Source organism: Parasteatoda tepidariorum, chromosome 2, assembly GCF_982258835.1.
Source record: "Parasteatoda tepidariorum strain Cologne lab strain chromosome 2, Ptep-v5.0, whole genome shotgun sequence".
NCBI lineage: Eukaryota > Metazoa > Arthropoda > Arachnida > Araneae > Theridiidae > Parasteatoda > Parasteatoda tepidariorum.
In genome coordinates this window covers 45,586,839-45,607,902 of record NC_141756.1, presented here as the reverse complement: position 1 = coordinate 45,607,902, position 21,064 = coordinate 45,586,839, and the positions used below count along the sequence as shown (strand labels likewise).

Here is a 21,064-nt window from a genome sequence, read left to right as displayed (position 1 = left end):
AAAGTGATTGAAATTCACACAAATTCAAGTTAAAAGGACCCAATCAAGTGATACATATAACCACTCAAACTCGAGTGAAAATCACTCAAGTTTGAGTGAAAACGATCCACTCAAGTAATACTGAAAATCGCTCAAACACGAGTTAAAATCACTCAAGTTTGAGTGAAAACGTTCCACTCAAGTAATACTGAAAATTACTCAAACACGAGTGATAATAACTCAAGTTGGAGGGAAATTTTTTTCACTCAAACTTGAGCTATTTCCATATAACTCTTTCACTTGAGTGATTTTAACTCAGGAAAAGAAAACCGCATTTTTCTAGACGAAAGAATTAAATAGCACACAAGTTGAGTTATTCTCACTCGTTCATTTTAAGTGAGTAAAGAACATATCTTATAAGTTTACATGCAATCAAATGTTTCAATTAGACTTTTACAGTATTCAAGAACGAATTTGGTTTAAAAACTGTTAAATTATGCTATAAAAGCTAATAAATGTAAAAATTATTTTGTCTTGAAGGAAACACAATAGCAAAGGCAATAATATAATAACAGACAAATGCTCCAAAAGAGATTGGAAAAACAATTCTGACAGTTCTTTCTATTTTATATGATAATTCCTTTGACGGGATTCTTAAGCATTTGGCATCCGTCTTTTCTTTTTTGACCTCGATTTCTTCCACATTCTGAAATTAGAAAAATTCTTTGAAATGTTTTGTATCAGCATGCAAATCAAGATGAGTTTTAAAATTTTCAAATAATGTAGTTTTATATTTTAATTGGTAAAAGAACCTTTTGGAATCAAAATCGCAAATGTTTTTAAAAAATTTCTTTTTTTTTAAATAAATTATTGCATTATTTTTCTTATATACATATATCCCTGAGAAATATAAGCATTTAAAAGTATGTACTGGGATAGAAAGTACTTTGTTTTTATTTTATATCCGTCATTGAATAACCGACCCAATTTTTGGGTTTACGACTATTAATGTTCAACTCCGTAACCTCGTAATTTTGAACCCAATCCAGAAAACAAAGGAACTCCTGGATCAAGTATTGATAAATTTGCCTTCGTGGAGGATTTTTTTGATGGAACTAAATCGCATTTTCGTTACATGGAGAGGAAGACTACGAGAACCTCCCACGGTTAGCCAGACAGCAAGTGGACTTTAACCCATCATCCGTCTACCACTGAGGATATTTCTCGTCAGCACAGTGGTCGGTGCAAGCAGTATGAGGATTCGTATTGACCAACCATTGTTGGGATTCGAGCCTAGACCACGTTATTGGAAGGTGAACGCACTACCCCCTGAGCCATCACGACTCAGTTAGAGAGTATTGTCAAAACTACCAAAACACAGTAAAATTTATTGTGTTTGTGACTCTATGGGGACCATATAAAGTTCGGTGACTTTTACCGAAGCTCTTTGGTAATGATTTTGGTAAAATTAACAACAAAATATGGTTTTATAATAGGGATAAAATTTGGTAGTTTTATCATGATACCCTAAAGCATATCATACAAGCCATTTATTCAGTTAAATGTACTTTTCAGTTTTGCATTTATTAAATTGATTTAAATTACTGAATGTGTGACAATAAGAACTGTAGTTGTTAAAAGAAAAATTAATAAACCGCTACCGTACGAACAGAACTATTACCAATGGTTTAAATACTGTGCATTTTGGTTTTATTAACCAGAATTCAGGATTCTTTAACCAGAAATGTCATTACCATAGAAAATTGTAATTTTACTTTTCTATACCGTTCTATTTTACCGGTTATTTATTTCGTTTGATGTAAATTTCTTGGTTTGCCAAATGAATCTGATAATCAGATGTTTAAGAGGAGTATTAAGTAATTAGGTCATGATATCGGAGGAAACAAAAGACGTGTTTCTAGGAAATTGCCGAGTGGAAGGATTAAAGCAGGTCTTAGGTCGGGAAGGAGGGTACAAAGTTTATTTATTAATTATTAGACAAGAGCAGTCATGAGAATGAATAAGAAGTACACATGAAAAGTTGCGCTCCTTGGTTATATGTTAGGGAAAATCTTGCAAAGTAAAATCCGTAAAATGTCTTAATTTAGGGAAAGAGGGAAATCTTAGTAGTTGCTATTGGTTTATAAAATAGATCGAGCGTTTCCCACACAGAGCAAAGGGAAAAATGTCCTGCTCTTAATTAAATGCATACTTGAGCCAAAAATAGATTTAAGAACAGGATGTGGCTTTTAAAAGTGTGAGAAAGTATTTCGATTAGAATAATAATTAGGATAACATAAAAAGATTAATTGAAGCTTTTTATGTTACACACACACACACACACACACATATATATATATATATATATATATATATATATATATATATATATATATATATATATATATATATATATATATATATATATATATATATATATATATATATATATATATATATATATATATAAGGATTCAGTTAAGAGTAATTACTTATGACATATTAAATTATAGTTTTATGGAAGCGCTTAATTTATTTGGTTGACATTTAAGTTAAAATCATTTTCTTTTAATTTTTTTTGTAAGTTTAAATAAAATACGGAAACATTCTGTTTCCTCTGTCACTTCCATTCTCTTTTCCCAAGAATTTTCTTACCAAAGTCGCTTTAATCACATTTCATTAAACACAGCTGAAGAGCGCTTTGACTTTGAGTTTAAAATTTACTTATTTAAACTTGACATACAAATCAAGATTGGTTCTTTTATCTATGATACCCTTTCCATGTTCATCACGAGCAGCTTTTGTGACTGTGACCTTAATTGAAATCAAAATTGGAACCAGTTGAAAAGGCTAATTTTCGCAATTTGACAATTCGCTCTAAAAATCTGAAAATGTACATAAATTAACTGAAACTGAAAAAAAAGTTATGAAATCAAATGGAACACGACATTCTCTTTCTAATGATCATAAAAAGTTTGCCGAAAATATTCAATGACAGGCATAACGTTGAAATTTTAAGGCATGGTGGGAATTGACAATTCAATACTTAATATAAAAGTCTGGATCAAATTACGGTAAAAAAAATACTGGCTTGCCAAGTGCTGCATCCGTTTAATCCATTTAACGGTAAAACCTCTTTACCCTCAAAATCCACTTTTACTGTAAAGTTTTATACCTTAATTTTGACAAAAATATTAATGTAATTATAGCGATTCAGTAATTTTAAAGTAAATTTACTGTAAAAATTACGGTATCTCATATTTTTCGCTCCTTAAAATTTTACAGTAAAAAGTACTGGCACTTTGAGTGAAGGTAATTTTTAAATTTGATCCGGGGTTTTTTAAACTGTATATCAATTACTAATAATAAAAATTATCTTCTAATTATAGGTTATCGCGATTTTATGTATTCACGAAGACTTGCAATATGCAATCATGATTATTTAAGTTCCCTGATCTTCTAATCTTCAACATTTTCGCTTGCATAGAAGGTACATAATGTGCTTATAATTAGGGGTATTTAATATATTTATCTAAAAAATAAAGAGTAAAAATATTTTTTTTAAAAATTCAATATAATTTACCTTATCATTCGCGCTGCAAACACAATGCATTGAAGAATCTTTCGAAGTTTTGGATGATGTTGATCGGTAAAGATAATTCACCACGATGTATTCAACAAAAGAAGTATAGATAAAAAATAAGCAAGCACCATCCCATAAGTTCATAGCCTCTAAGTTGGACACGACAGGTAATGATGATCTGAAGTTTATCATTGTTGTACAGTAGCTCAACATACTTGTTACTCCAATCGTTACTCTAGTCGAGACATCTCCTTTGTCCAACCAAAACCCAAGAAATGCGCTGGTGACAAGAATTATTCCAGGCAAGAAAACTGTGGTAATGTAGTAATTTTTATCTCGAGTAAAAATAAGTAAAATATATAGGCAACTATTACCTGAAAGTACAGACATTATATGTGATAATAGTATTATAAATCAGGTAAATAGTCCATAATTATGTGTTAAAAAAGAGTGTTTCTTTGGAGCAATTAATACATAAGATATTTTTTATAATAAGCTTCTTTTGATATTGGAAATAACACCTGAAATCTCCTCAAGTGCTTCCCTATTTTTTAAGGGGAGTGCTGGAGAGTTGAGGGGCTGAAATGAATTTCTTATATACAGGCAAGTGAGGCATATTTTCTTTTGTATGTTTTCGCTTAATGAAATGACACCAATTTCGAGACAATTGGATAAGTTATAATCATTTTATGTATAAAAAGTTAAAATTTGTACGTGTACCTATCTGATATTGCCTTCCAAGCAGGTGAGATATTGTTCCCATGCATTTTATTACGCCGAATCGAATGAAACTATACAAAAACTAATAAAATAATTAGTTCAAAAATTGCAAGTATGAATGATAAGTACTACTATTGACACGCGCTTATATTATACACTTTACATTACTTTCCATGAAGAATCTGAGCATGTCAGGCATAATTTTGGATGTTATTTTTGACACTAAATTGAGAAGATGAAACTAATAGATTAAAAATTATAAAGGTTTTCAATTCAGGTCTGTAATTAAAAGGAAACACTTTTTAGAAGAAAAAAAAAGTTTTTTAATATTATTTCTTTACGTTCTTGTTCGATCTTTTTTGATTAAATTAAAAAATATATATAGGGATACCTGAATTGTCTGTATAGCAATGTATGATTCGTTAATATGTGCTAGTGCAAAATTCTTTATAGCTTCTGAACGCGTATAACTTCCAGACTATTATAGCAATCGTCTAAATATTGATTTCTTTTAATTTAGAATGAAAAATTTCATTGGAAATTATATCTTATATGTTCAGATAGTTCCTGGATAACAATGTTCAAATGTATACAAAATGTACTATTTTTTATACATGAAAACTCTTCCAAAGTTTAAATTATTTGTTCTACGATCTTATTCAATTTAGAGCAAAAAATGCATCGTCTAACTTGTTCAGGTAGCAGTATCACGAGCTTAAACTGGAACAAATTTTTACTTTTTTTACTTAAATATTTTATAAATTATAAACTATTTGTCCAATTGGTTTTATCCAATTCAGCCTGAAAAAATAAATCGAAAATTAAGGCTCACTTGCCTGTCTAGGAGAAATTCAATCCCTCCTCAAATATGCCTATCCGTAAATACGAATCAAATATTCGTAGCGTGTAGAAAAGTTTTCAGGTACAGTTTATAATAACATAACAAAATTATTTCTAAAAAAATGTCTAATTTTTCTGGATTAAGGATTTCATAAATTGATGAATTTATTTTTATTATTTCGTCTAATGTCTGGGTTTTAACGACATTTGAATTATTTTTTTTTTTCATTTTTTGGACCATTTTGGACAAGAATTTTAACCACTTTCAGAGTACTATTTAATTTTTCAGGTCACTTATTAAAATTTAGGGATGGTTTCTTTCCTTTTAGGACATTTTTTTATACTTTTTTTAAATTTCAGGGCATATTTAGGAACTTATTATTATAGTTTTCACGCATTTTAACTTAGGTATACTACTTGTAATAAAGCATTACAGCTCCTGCGCTAAAGATGACAATTGTGTACTACTGAGAAGATTTATTGATCAGGAAGATAGAAAGCCTTAATAATTTCTGGAGACTTCTGGAAGAATAAAAGCTCAGAAATTTAGGATAACTCCAGAAACACCTGTCATAGGGAGCATCTATCAGACAAAAAACGGACAACCCTGAATAACTTTTGATCTAGTGATAGGATCATCAAGTTCTAGGACTTGATCCTAATGGTTTGAGGAGGTGACTTCAAATATGCTAATAGAATAGTACAGTCAATATTTAAGTTACAAAAATAGACATTAAAAAGAAATCACTTTCTTTGAATAAACATGCCTTTTTTTCAGTGGATTCGCATTTCTGACCTCCAAAATATGGGAAGTAGCTGCAATCTGCGAAATATGGATATAATAGTTTTGTCAGAAGAGTGGTCTAAAGTTTGTACCCCATAAAGTTAATTTTAGTTTTTGCTTATTTCGCAACATCTCGAGAATTTTTGGAGGGACTGAGAAATCTTGGCCCACAATTATGATTCCATGCATAACAAATATTAAAAACAAATTTTAGCCAATATTTATTATTTTTCGCTATTTTATTTGACGGCGGTCGAAAAAAATTTGAACTGTATACAATTTTTACACCATTTTAAAGAATTGTAATTTTATATGGAAAATACGATATTTGCTTGAAATAGGTTAAATAATTCTTGGGAAAATGTAATTTAGGAACACGACTTTTTTTGAATTCATCTATTTCTCTCAATTTTGCATGTCTTAACGTTCTCTACAATATATGGGGTTTCAGAAACTAAATGGTTCAGATTGATTGCAAGAGACATTTTTTTGTGGTTTTAAAAGCAATTTTTGCTTTTTTTAAGGACTTTCTTTACTGATTTTTTAGGCCGTAATAATCTAGTTATGAGTAATAAATAACGAATTTAAATAATTTGAATACATTATAGCAACAATAAAACGAAAAATCCTTATAACCAAGTGTAATAACTAATATTATAAGGGAAATTAATTTCGGTATATTAGTAGTACACTTCCTAGAAATATTCCCTCCGAGAAATATTAAAACGTACTATCCTGCTAATTACGAGAACAAACCATGTACTTCATAATGAATTTGTTGATAAAATGTAACAATATTTAATAAAATATTAATAATATAATTTACAGACAACTTGTTCCTTTTAAAAGAGTTGTATCTAAAAACTTACTTCGTGACGTTAACCACATATCACAAGTTCCACTTATATTAGAAATGAGATAAGCATTAAAGGAGTGAAAAGATGTTGTGCGTATCAGTCGTTGGGCGTCCCATTCTAATTCCAGCTCATCTTGTTCCAAAGCAACTGAAATACAATAATTTAGAACACATTTACTTTACTATAAAAAATTCTAATACATATATATATATATATATATATATATATATATATATATATATATATATATATATATATATATATATATATATATATATATATATATATATATATATATATATATATATACATATATATATATATATATATATATATATATATATATATATATATATATATATATATATATATATATATATATATATATATATATATATATATATATATATATATATATATATATATATGTATATATGTATATATATATATATGTATATATATATATATATATGTATATATGTATATATGTATATATATATATATATATATATATATATATATATATATATATATATATATATATATATATATATATATATATATATATATATATATATATATATATATATATATATATATATATATATATATATATATATATATATATATATATATATATATATATATATATACAGATGAATGACAAAATAATACGAACACCTGTGAAAAAGTGTGACTTATTTCAGACCTGCAGTACAGCCGCGCCACCTGCAACAGAAGTCTGCCACCTAGTGAGCGTGAAGAGGAAACTATCAGTCTCTCAACATTAGTCATCTGTGTTGCATGAGTTTATCTAACTAGCTTTTATAAGGTGAAATATCTGACCTGTCAGAATTCCAAAGAGGGAAGATTGTTGGGGCGCGTTTAAGTGGAGCATCGGTGACAGAAACAGCAAACCTTTTGGGGTTTGCAAGAAGTACTGTATCAGCCGTTATGACAGCATACATGAAAGAAGGTAAGACGAAGTCTTCAAAGCAAAACAGTGGCCGAAAGTCAAAGCTTGATGATAGAGATAGACGTGTCTTGCAGCGCGTAGTAGCTCGAAAACACAAGCAATCGTTATCCGAGATAACATCAGACATGAACAGTCATCTTCAGGACCCCGTTTCAACAAGAACTGTTCAAAGAGAACTTCATGCAGCGAACATTTAGGGGAGAGTGGCAATTCGTTAACCCTTGGTGACAGCAACCAATGCTTTCAAGGGCCGTTAGTGGTGTAGAGGTCACAAAGGCTGGTCCCCTCAGCAGTGGCAGCAGGTAATATGGTCCGATGAATCATCCTTCACCTTACTTCAGACCACCGGACGAGTTTATGTCTGGAGATCAGCCAAAGAAGCGTTTGATCCTGAATGCCTCTTACCAACTGTGAAACATGGAGGTGGCTCTATTATGGTTTGGGGTGCAATATCTTGGCGTAGTCTTGGGCCACTAGTACGTCTGCATGGGAGAATCAAATCTAATGACTATCTAAGCGTTCTAGCGGATAATGTTCATCCTTTTGTACAGACTGTGTTCCCTGGAGAGCGACCGATTTTTCAAGACGACAACGCCCCTGTCCATACCGCTAGGTGCGTTCAAACATGGTTCGAAGAGCATGATAATGAAGTTGAGCATCTCGCCTGGCCCCCTCAGTCTCCGGACTTAAATATTATTGAACATTTGTGGCAATATTTGGAGTCTGAACTTCGTTTCCGATTCCCACCTCCATCAAATCTTTCGGAATTAGAGGCCGCTTTGCTTGAGGAATGGCTTAATATTCCTTTCACCGTTGTCCACGACCTTTATCATCGATCCCACATTAATAAAGATTTTCTGATATTTCACAGGTGTTCGTATTATTTCGTATATATTCGTATTATTTTCGTATATATTCGTATGTATTTCGTATATATTCGTATTTCGTATTATTTCGTTCGGGATATATATATATATATATATATATATATATATATATATATATATATATATATATATATATATATATATATATATATATATATATATATATATATATATATATATATATATATATATATATATATATATATATATATATATATATATATATATATATATATATATATATATATATATCCCCGGTTCAAACCCGGGTGCTCCCTAGAAATTCATCATAGGAGCCGCGATGGCTCAGGGGATAGAGCGTTCGCTTTCCAATGAGGTGAACTGGGTTCGAATCCCGACTGTGGCTAGTAGATACGAATTCCGCATCCAGCTTGCACTGACCCCAGTGCTCATATGAAATATCCTCAGTGGTAGACGGATCATGGGTTAGAGTCTCCTTGCCATCAGATTAACCGTGGGATGTTCTCGTGGTCTTCCTCTCCATGCAACACAAATGCTTGTTAGTTCCATCAAAAAGTTCTCCATGAAGGCAAATTATTCCTATTACTTGATCTAGGAATTCCCTTGTCTTCTGGATTGAGTTCAAAATTACCAAGCTACGTAGTTGAACATCAGTAGTCGTAAACCCAAAAATTGGGTCAGCTGTTTAACGACGGTTCTAATATAAAATGTAATAAAAAAATTTTAATAGCTTTGTAATTTCAAAATAAAATAGCAATTTGTTCAATAACTATTCTGTTGAATGAAATATGCTGCGTTCGGTTTGTGGGACTCATGCTGCTACGTTCCGTTTCAAAATGTATGATCGACAGTATTCTTGCAGTACTATTTTCTGATAAGTTGTGATGATCATTCTCATATTCATTATTTTTAAATATTTTTCTTGCATTCAAATACCCATGCTTGGGAAAAAGATCTGTTGACAAAAAAATCTTTTTTTAGCTAACAAATAAGTTTAGTAGCTTAATTTCAAACAAAATCTCATGTTGTGAGAAGGATATATAAATAATAATCATAATCAATACAAGTCACGTAATTCAGAAATGTCATATGAGAAGTTTGAAAGCAACCGATGAGATATGCTTCATTCAGAATTGAACGATTATTAAGGTAGAGTGGTAAATATTGACTAAGTATTTCCTCTAATTGATAGCCTGGAGGTACATATATATCGCCAAATATATCCTAAAATATTGAACAATATAATTAGTCCAATGTTTTATAACTTACTACTTTCTACTGCAAATGCGCATTTTGGATTGTCGAATGGAAAAATTCTTATGTTAGCCATACAATTTATCTTCACTCCAATTCTATCAAAAGAAGAAAAACAATGCTTATTTAAATCCCTGAAATCTATTGCCTTCATTTTATTTTCAAGAAAACATTATATTTCCATTCTTTATATTAATGTACAGAGTGCACAAAAATTTAAAAATATAAATAAACGGAACACCCTATATAATTTTTTATTTAATGATCGGATCTTCATGTTCTGGGACTCAATCTTAATTCCGAAATAGCACCGACAACAATGCTGGCGGAAAATATCCACAGTGGTAGACGTATCATAGATTAGAGTCCCTTTGCCATTAAGCTAACCATAGGGGGTTTTCGTGGATTTCTTCTCTGTGAAACGCAAAAGCGGGTTAGTTCCATCAAAAAGTCCTCCACAAAGGCAAATTTCTCCCGATACTTGATCTCAATCCATCAATCCAAGAATTCCCTTTTATTCTGGATCGGGTTCAAAGTTACAAGGTTACGAAGTTAAACATTCGTAGCCGTTAACTCAAAATTTAGTCGGCTGTTCAACAACGGTTATAAAAAATTAAGAAATATAATAAATCAGTTTTGAACTTATTTTAACTTATACTTTAAGCAAATAAGCTTTCAATAATAAATTTTTTGGAATACACATTTTAATTATTTTTATTTTTTAATTTTAGTTTAAAAAAATATTAGTACTTGTTTAAGCTGTAGATTTCGTTTCATAATTAATTTATTTACTTTCGATAACGGGAAATAAAAAGAATCATAAGTTATTATAGCTCTTCAAACTTTCTTATACATTTAAACACGTCTAAACCAAGTAATTATTTTTCTCAAATTGCTTATGTCTGTTACATGAGAAACAATTTAGTTCTTAGTCTCCCATGCAGATTATCTTCGATGCAATGTTACTCGGTTTAGGTCACATCCAATTAAAGGTACGAAATCTTGTATTAGTATGTTTTTTTATAGTGTGTTTAAAATGTATATTGTGGAATTCAAAAGATTTCATTTCCATGAAATGATTTAGAAAAAAAAATTAATTTTCTCTTCTAATATGCGATATATCTATAATAACAAAACATGCAATATATCTATAATATCAATCTATAATAAATAACACGCAATATATCAATAATAACAAAATGAAGAATTTTTCTGTCTGTGCGTCTCTCTTATAAGCCCAGAACCGTTAATTCGCTGTCACGCCTAATCAAAAACAAAAATCTATTCATAACTCTTTATTATTAATTTCTTACCAGAAATATGTTTCAGTTACATGGTTATAATAATTCGCGTAGTCTTGTTGACGGTTCGCAATCGCCAAAATATTTTCAAACCTAATATATTGATAATGGGAGGTGGGCTTTATTTTGGCTACGTTATTTTTCGATAATTCGCCAACATTGCATCTCTTCTCCATGCTTCTGTTGTCCGTTAGGAACAAGTTCATTCACTTTCAATTTCAAATTTGTGGTGACTGGGGGTGTCCTTTTAAGCCTCCCAGTCCCAACAGTTCAATATCATTCTCAATCAAAAAACTTCCCGGTATAGAGAATGTCATTTTAATCCCCATGAGGTATTTCTTTTCTTTATTTTTGAATTATGGCCATTTTCAATCAATCATTTTAATAAATTAATTTTGCTTAAGCGATTTTATTTATTTCCTTAAGATTATCTAAATTAAGATGTGCATGTAACGGCTAAAAGTCAAGGATGATGCTTTAACTACCACTATAATATAAGTAATGGTGATCAGCAGCATCAAAATAATAAATAAAACAATATAGAACTAATTTAGCCTCATATTTTGTGTTCATAAATATCCTTTTGTTTTATGGATGATTTCGTTATGTTCTGTTATTCCGCATCCCGCAGTACACTGATCGTTAAGACACGGTTCCCAGCAGATCACCGAAGTCAAGCATCACTGACTGCGGTCAGTGTGCGGGTGGGTGACCACTTAGATCAGTCTGCGTAAGGACCGAGGGTGTACGGTATTGGTTCTCGTTAAACTGTTCTACCGTAAAGTGCTCGACTTCGCGTGCAGGTCGTCGGGCTACCGAAGTGGAGGTGCCATACCTTCTGCAGAGGATCAAAATTGTGATAGCATGTCTTCGGATCATCCTCAGGGTGCTTCCCAGACCGTCACCAATAGCCCATTGTGCAGCTCTAGTATGACGTAAATAAACAAATCAATCAATCAATCACTCAATCTGTTATTCCGCACTGATTCATTATTCCTTTTCTCACCCCGCACGAAAAAGGGCATCTATGTGGCAATTAGAATCAGAATTGACACTTAATCCGTTACCTACTAACTCAATCCAGTATTCCACGCAGAGACTTCTGGTGTGGCCTACTAACATTCTGACTAGAACTTTTATTTTAATTCAAATTTAAACTGAATTAAAACATAAGTGATTCAACATAAAAAAATTCTATGCAATTCTATTATTCTCTATATTTTACTCTATGTTAAACCATATTTTCGTTTCAATTTGTTGCAAATTTATTATGGAACTGCGTTGAACAATGTTTTCTTGAAAATAAATAAACTTTTTATCAAATATCGCGAAATTTAATTAACTTATCATCACTTGATTGCATAGTACGATGATTCTACATTAACAGAAATAGAACTCAATTTTACTAAGTTTACAGCAACTAGAACAGATTTAACTGAAAGTACTGGATGTGAAACGATCAGACTTATAAGACTTCTGCGATATTTTGCGGTTTTAGTTTTAGTATTTTCACTTTTTTGTGATCTTTCCCTTCTTTAAAGTAATTTTAATTGATATCCTATTTTCTTTTACTGAATCAGTGTTTAAATTTTGAGACTACGGAAACTACTTTGAAATTTAAGGCGCAGTTTCTCGCAGTTGTGATACTTTGTGATTTAAGTAATACTTACTTCTTGTTAACTACTAAATAAAAAAATACCATTCCACAATATACTTGCAACATTTTATCTAAATAGTTTACAGTGAAGAATTATAAACATTATTGAGGTTGACATTTTAATTAAACAAAAATCCTAATTCAATTCATATATATGAGATTCTTGCTATAGCAGGGCCACATAGAAAGAATGAAATAAAACAGTGGTCTGAAAAAAAACTTAAAATAGAAGCCAATGGACTGAAGGCGTAAACAGAGATAGTTAGACGATGCAACAAAAGATCTAACTACAAATAAAATTACATGCTAGAAACAAGGTTAAAAACAGAAAGGTTTGGAACAATATTGTTTAGCTAGCTGAAAGCCACTATGGTCTGTTCCGCCATTAAAAAAAAGTTTTATTAATGTAATGCTGAATTTATATCTTTCAACAATGTCATTTTTAAATAGTGACAAGCATTGCTCGATATTATCCTTTTGAATTCTATCTATTCAATTTTGACAAACGGAGTAGTACTAAATAAAATAATTTATTTTATCAATTTACCTTGAAGCATGTATTATAAATCCATCTTTGTGTATTCTAAGGTTCATATGAGGTATCATAATGTTAAAACCACCATATTTAAGCATATTCGTATTTGGCATCCAGATACCATCTGCATGGGATAAGCCATTGATATATTCATGCCGGCCTGTGCCGTTGAATCTTATGCGTGGGTCTTTCCAACTTCTCTGAAGTATGAATTCTATGTCAAAATTCTGTTAAAAAATTACAAAAGTATTTTTAATGAGTCTTAAGAGATCAAATTATTACATTGTTGTAGGAAAATAGTTGTGATATTCACGAACTATTTACTTCCAGTTTTTAAACGGGAGAACTGATATTTTTGAACACAATTTCGAAAGATTTCGAAAGTGCTTCATCGAGCGACATTTGTTAACAAGAACGATTCTCAAAACTATTGTTAAACGTCACAAAAATGAGTTACCGTCAGTTAGTCTCCGATTTCCGTTGCTCCATAGAGAAGTTTTCTCAAATTTTTAAATTCCATAATTTATCCTAAATGATGTAAGTTCTTTTTCGTTTCAATACTTTTCTTTTTTGTTGTAACTGTGACATGTTACAAATTTCAGGTATTTTCATGAATAATTTGGAGCTGGAAGTTGGGATTTACTTTTTTAAAAAATTCACAATTTATAAATGATCAGATTGATTGCATATATTAATGGGATCATGAAATCATACTATTATGAAATAGGATTTTATTTAAAAAAAAACATTTAGAGTTGAAAGGAAAGTATTACAATTTCGTTTTTAAGTGAAAATAACTCTATCAATAAGCTTTGCATAAATGCTCCAGAATTAAACTGTATACTTCAACAGCTTTTCTTAAACTCTTCTGCCAATTGAAGTGTTGTGATCAATCCCAAAGTATGCATTTTGTGTTTAATGAGAGGTTCGTAATGTTCCGTTTCTCTACATTTTGCGGTATATTTTATTTAAATAAGTTTATGCAAATGAGTAAATTTACTCAAATAAAATATCACTAATGCGAGAAATATTAAAACTATGCTTATTAAAAATACACTCTCAGAAATTAAACTCTCAGTTTTGACGATTCAGCAATCCTTGAGCAGTATTTCCTCAATTTTGAAAATTATTTCGTCACGAAAAAACTACACAATCGAAAAAAAAACTGGTGAATTACGCTGGCTGGTTTATGTGGTGGTCAAGAAGGCCTTTGGGATTGGTCTTCTACCAAGACGATCCCGAGTTCGAATCTCTCTTCAAGCGTGGGTCTAATTTATTTATCTGTCCTTGTTGTCTCATGCCGCCTATATGGTGACCACGCTGAAGTGATTAGCAATAAAGTTTGATACACAAGGACACTACAAGACTTTTTTGGAAAAAAGTGAAATGACAAAATATTTCTTTAATTATGACGAAATTTGTTTCTTCGAAGAAATGCCGATAGTTATTTCGTCACTTTGACGAAATATTTGCTCGGAGCTATATACAAGGGAATGGTTTCGTCAAAAGCGAAGAAATTTTCATGATAATCGAGTATCCATTTTTTATAGTGTATCAAACAGTAATCTAAAACCATTCTTTATGATATTTTCATAATAATACTAAGGTGAAATCGTTTGCTCAAAATATACTTTACGTTATGCACTGCGAGAAAATCCGGATCAAATTACTGCTAACTTTTACGGAACAAGACCTCTGACTCCCCGTATTTTTTGTAGAACTACTCAATCATTATTAGTTAAATAATTATTACTGTAAAATATATGACATCAAATATTACGGTGAAAAGGTGGATTTTAAAGTAAAATTAATTTTACGGATAATGCACCCAAGGTATTACTACCAAGGATAATGCACCCGATATTTTTTATTGCGATTTGAGTTGGAATTTTTCACAGTGCATTCAGTTCTTCTTTCATTTATTTTATAAATACTGAGTGATCGAAATTTGAAACTAAATTACCAAATAAATCTAAACTTATGAATACTTAATGCAATTTCATTTCTTAATTTATTCTGTTTTGTCCTTGCAAACTCATTTCTAAATTCTAATTTCATTATATAACAGAAATTCATCGCAAAATTTGCTGTTAATTAATTTCTCAATCAATATTTTCAAATCTTTATTAAGTTTTTAAATATTCTTAAATTAAATAATATTTACCAAACTTGACTCATCAGGAGTTGCAACGGAGTCTAACAGAACTTGCACTTTAACTTTAGTGAGAGCTGAAAAAAATGTACCCAGCACGCTTAAAAATCTTAATTGAATCTTTTAAGTTTGTTACATTACTAAAGAAATATGTTAAACAATTTGAAAAAAATCTCAATCAAGGAATAACAAACCCTAAATATTGGCTTTATTAGCCATCTATCACAGTTTCCATGCAGAATGTTGAAAGATTTAAAAAATAATAATAATTATCATTGCCTAAACATGAATTGCCTTAACGAATTTTAGACATTAACTAACATTAATCAATTTTAAGCCTTTTCTACATAAAATTTGGCCCATGATATATATATATATATATATATATATATATATATATATATATATATATATATATATATATATATATATATATATATATATATATATATATATATATATATATATATATATATATATATATATATATATATATATATATATATATATATATATATATATATATATATATATATATATGTATATGTATATATATATATAAATACAAGAAAGCACAAAGAAAGTTAAGAAAAACAAGAGTTTCGTTAAGCGGATATAATCGTGTGGGCTGATGAAGAGATTATATCTTCTTTTTTTCTTTTTTTTCCCCGGCTTTTTTAAATAAAATTTCATCCGTTTTTCTTCTTCTTTTTTTTTTAAACTGTTGTTTGTTATTATTTTACTCATACCCCCCTTTCTCATATGTCTATAATTTTTCTTTGTCTTATCTTCATTTTGAACTTATATACTCTCTCTCTCTCTCTCTCTCTCTATGTATATATATATATATATATATTATAGATAGATAGATATATATACTATAATTTGGAAAACCAGAATTTCCGATAAATTATTATTATATGAACGGAAAAATTATGAATGATTTGAATTGTATTTATTAACCAGAAGTATGTTTTTTTTCTTACCAGAAATGTCATTATCGTGCAGTACTGTAATATTTTACCAGAGAATCTCTTTTCTCCGTGAACCATTTAATCCTAAGTATCAATACACTTTAAATTTTACTTCATTAATATAAATAATTGAACCTATTTATTTAAAGGTCATTTTATTTATTTGTAATACCTGATACCTCTAATAATCAATTTTAAGCAATCAAAGCATTTACAAATTATTTAATTTAAAATGTGCATAAAACAGCAGTTTTAAAGACATTTATTCAATGAAACATTTTTGTCCTGTATAGTCATAAAATAATAGAAAAAAACCACCTTTCTGCTAACTCAATCACTAAGGTAAAGGTAAACACAAATTAATAAGCTAAATATAGATAAAAAAAATATTTGTCTGAATTGATAATCATCTACGATATTTTTTCTTTACTCTTTGCTTGTCGTTTTTGAAAAGGCTTATAAAATTTATCCTTGATTTTTAATATTCAACCAATAGCGTTTTAAAAATTTTTATAAATTGTCAAGAATATAAAAAAAAAACAGATATTTTCAGCAGCTGCCAAAATTAAATGAAAGAATGTGTTGAAAAAAAGTCTTTAAGAAACTTACGGATAGGTCTTTGCCTTTTGTCATATTTGGAATTAAGAACAATGCTGTCTAAGATTTCTTTGTCAATATCATAATTTGACAGCCTAACCAAGAAAAGAAAAAAAAGCGTTCATTCATTAAACATTCTGACGAAATAAATTGTCTCTGATAAAAGTAATACTTTATGAAATATAAATTTACATGTAATCATATCATCTAAAAGTGATAAAATGTATTGCAATGGAAACTTTCAATATTATCTTCTAATTAAATTAAACGCATAAGCAAACGATATTAAATACAGTTCTGTAATCATTTACGGACATTAAGTTTTTTTTTTTTTTTTTGTTAAATAGAATTTTTTACTTTGAACTATTTTTTAATTGAAGAAAATATAAAATGAACCTTCTAAATTAGACTACAGAATCAAATATCATTTCAGAAATCTATTGAAGGAACTAAATGATATCATGATGTCAACTAAACAAGAAGAAAATTTATTAGTGTAGCGAATCATGAACGAGTAATCTTTGTTGCTTACACAAAACGGCGGTTTCAGATAATAAGGTGTTTCGCATTTCTAAAAGAGAATCTGTAATTTCAGATCAGCGTACGTTTAATTGCAAAAGCCTCTATGTCAAAAACATCTACAGATGGTATTCTATTACTCAGGACTGAATTACTTTTGATTTAATGAATGAATCTCCTCGCTTTGGGACTCAATTTAAATGGTTCGACAGAGTGACCTCAAATATGTTAATTAATTACTGCAGAAGGTGTTTTAAGTCACATAATCTAACACAAAAACTTACTTTCTCTGAATAAACTTCGATGCATTTGAATTTTTGCTCCTCAAAATATAGGGTTCAGCTGCAATCTGAGAAATACGGTCAAAATATCTGGATCAGGAGAGTGGTTCAAAGTTTGGACCCCTTAATGTTAATTTTACTTTTTGCGTATTTCGCGGTACCTCCAGAACGTTTTAAGCGAAGTGAAAAAATTTAGTGCACGAGTATAAAATTCTAATATCCAAAAATAGTTCCTTGCAAAAAATAAATTTTAGCAAATATATATATTTTTAAATTACCCAAAACTTACTTAATAATAGTCGAAAAAGTTTTCAATTATAACTACACCTACTTAAAATTGTTATTTTACACGAAAAAAGAAAACTAAACGAAATCAGTCAAATAGTTTATGAAAATTTGAATTTTAAAAATGTCGTATACTTAAAATTCGACTTCTCAGGTGCTATTCGAATGATTTGAATTTATTTTAATTTTAGTTCCGATATTTTCATTTTAGTTCTACACTATTATATGGTTCCGATGAACAGGAATTTCCCCATAGAATTATCTATATTATCGAAACGAAATTAATGGTCACTAATAAATCCCGTATGACACCCTGTGCTGAGTGGTAGCGCTTCGTCCTCTCGTGCAACAGGTTCTAGGTTCGATACTCGGGCTGGGCAAGATTAACACAGATTTCCATCCCTTCAGTGGGTCGATAAAATTAGTGCCAATCATGATTGGGGACAAAGCACTGGGGGTTATAATTTCAGGTAAGCACCCAACTAGAAAATCTGCTCCTACACCTTTGAGCTCAAGGTCAAAAAAACTGAGATGGGCATAGTAGGCCTTGCCCTCTTTGGTTTAGTTTTAACAAATCACATAAATATGATTCACAATAGAATCCGTAAACGAACAATGGAAAAATAAATGCATGAAAGGGTTGATATACAAGGCGTTACTCAAATTCGCTGAGGTGCCAAATATTATAAATATTCTTTATCAGAAAACGATATAAATTCAAAAACTTTTCAATAAGTGTATATTTATTTTTATTTTGGATAAATCAATGATTCTGCTTCAATCTAATGCGAACTTCCGGGAATAACTATTGAAATACCTTATTAAAGAGACACAATATTAAAAGCCAATTTGAAACTTAAACTTAATAATAAAGCACTATCATGTAAATTCATACTATGTTAAGACTGATACTTACATTTCACTTTTGTCCAGCGCCCAACAACTATAAAACAGAGAATTGGTAAGTCTAACTATTAACACAACCGTGCTGAAAGCATGATATCTTCTGCAAATACGAAGTTATTTTGAATATCATACAGCATTTTATATTACTTCTCCAATGCAAAAAAAAAATAATAATAGCAGCTGCAAACATTGAAAATGAAACAATAGCTTACGTGCTCAATTGAATCTCTTTGAATGCTTTAAAATTTATTCCTTAATCAAAAACCTTAAAAAAATGTAAATTTTAGCTTAATTATATTCAGTTGAAGCATTTGCTTTCAATCATACTTCCTTAAAATAAACACATTGCATTTTTAACTGTTAAACAAATTTAAGTTATTAAATTTATAACTGAAACAACTTAATAGGCGCAATTACACAATATCAAGAAAAAATGTACAGCCCCTATATTAGTCCCTGGTAAATGCTTACATACTTTGCTATGTACGATGAATTGTATATTTCTTGTTAAATTTCACATTCTTACTTTTTTGTGACATTTACTTTCTTATATTTACTTTTTCAACAGTATTCTATATCTTCCAAATGATATTTCAACTAAATAAAAATACTTTGCTCCAAATTGTAACGTAGTATTATAAATTCGTTAATTTTATAATTATTGCAATATTTTAATTCACTTTATATTATTTTCTTTTAAAGTAATTACATAAATTATTGTATACAAGCAGTAAATACTTGAATAAAATAGATATGTCGATTCAGCGAAATAGAATAATCTATACATTTATGTACCTACCTGATAGTAAGCGACATTTCCTTCTGTTAGTTGTCAGTCTGTATATAATAAAGCACGATCAAGAGACACGGGTATTTAATGCCCATGCTTAGTCTCAAAAACGCAATGCTATTAAAGTTCTGCGTAATAACACGTTTGACACAAATATGTTTGATCAAAAATTTAACATAATGGATTCCAATTTCTACTCCAGGGAAAACAAAATACTCATTAGTCGCGTAACTTTTTGTACAGGAAAAAGCTCTAAGTAATTGAAAATTAGATTGCAATATTGTTTCTTCTGTGTATACGCATAACATAGATCTTCGAATTTTACGTAGTAAATCTTTTAAAATAATGATGAATATTATTTTATTAGTGTAATTGCTTAAATATAATTTTTAATTTATCCAATAAGAACTGAAATAATAGTATCAGGTGAAATAAATAATTGAAAATATAAATCTTCAGCTTATTTTTCGGAATTTTCAGTTAGTCGGAAGGAAACGAAAAGAAGGTCAACACCGCATATATATATATATATATATCAACTAATTGTTGATAGATTGATAAATATTTACAGTTTTTTTGATAAGTGACAGCCATTTTGTCTAAGTCCCTTGTAGAATTAGTTCTATTACGTTACTGAAGAAAAAAATAGGTGGCATGGTTTGCACCCGGTTAACTTAAAAGTATATTACCAAGCATTAGGTAAACCCTTTTATAGGGAATTATTCAAATAGTTTAAGAAATTATTTTTACTTACAGATACATTTATTGAAATATGATTATAAAAAAACGTTTTACAACGATAATAATTCGTCAAATTTTTAAATAAATATTTGATCAATCCACAATTAATAAAACATAATATCTTTCGCGAATGATAAAGCTACATTTGGCTGATAATTTATAGTATTTATCATTTATGTGGAAGATAAAAATTTATAAAAACTTTATTTTATCACTACCGATGATAAAATAAGGTAATTTTCCTTACACTTTCAAATATATACGGGTAAATATTATCTATTTCTATTAACATGAAAGTTTGAATCAGTTAAAGGAGGTAGATATGCACCTGGGTGGTGCATCGAGTTTTTTGCACCCTCCTTGAGAATTAAGTGTATAGCTCGTCTAAAGTAAGAACTTTCCTAGGAATTTGTCTGGACCCGTTCAGGTGACTAAGGTAGCGAGGTATAACTATTTTAAGTAGG

General features: G+C 29.6%; 1 protein-coding gene across 1 annotated transcript; it reads right to left on the bottom strand.

Moving 5' to 3' along the window:
- Positions 1-353: 353 nt before the first annotated feature.
- On the bottom strand, positions 354-19,210 carry LOC122270551 (glutamate-gated chloride channel-like). The gene is made up of 8 exons (XM_043048268.3): positions 19,080-19,210; positions 17,091-17,173; positions 15,520-15,584; positions 13,368-13,582; positions 9,878-9,960; positions 6,776-6,910; positions 3,563-3,936; positions 354-685 (listed from the first exon to the last, which is right to left on the bottom strand). Coding segments are annotated over exons 1-8 (1,155 nt in total). The 5' UTR covers positions 19,082-19,210; the 3' UTR covers positions 354-487.
- Positions 19,211-21,064: the final 1,854 nt, after the last annotated feature.

Bases quoted from the DNA above. Each gene is read 5' to 3' on its own strand.
- LOC122270551 (XM_043048268.3), bottom strand. The intron at 15,585-17,090 runs GTAAGTTTCTTA...CATTTTTTTCAG, and splicing joins CAAAAGGCAAAGACCTATCC to CTCTCACTAAAGTTAAAGTG. The intron at 9,961-13,367 runs GTAAATTGATAA...TTCTTTTGATAG, and splicing joins TTTATAATACATGCTTCAAG to AATTGGAGTGAAGATAAATT.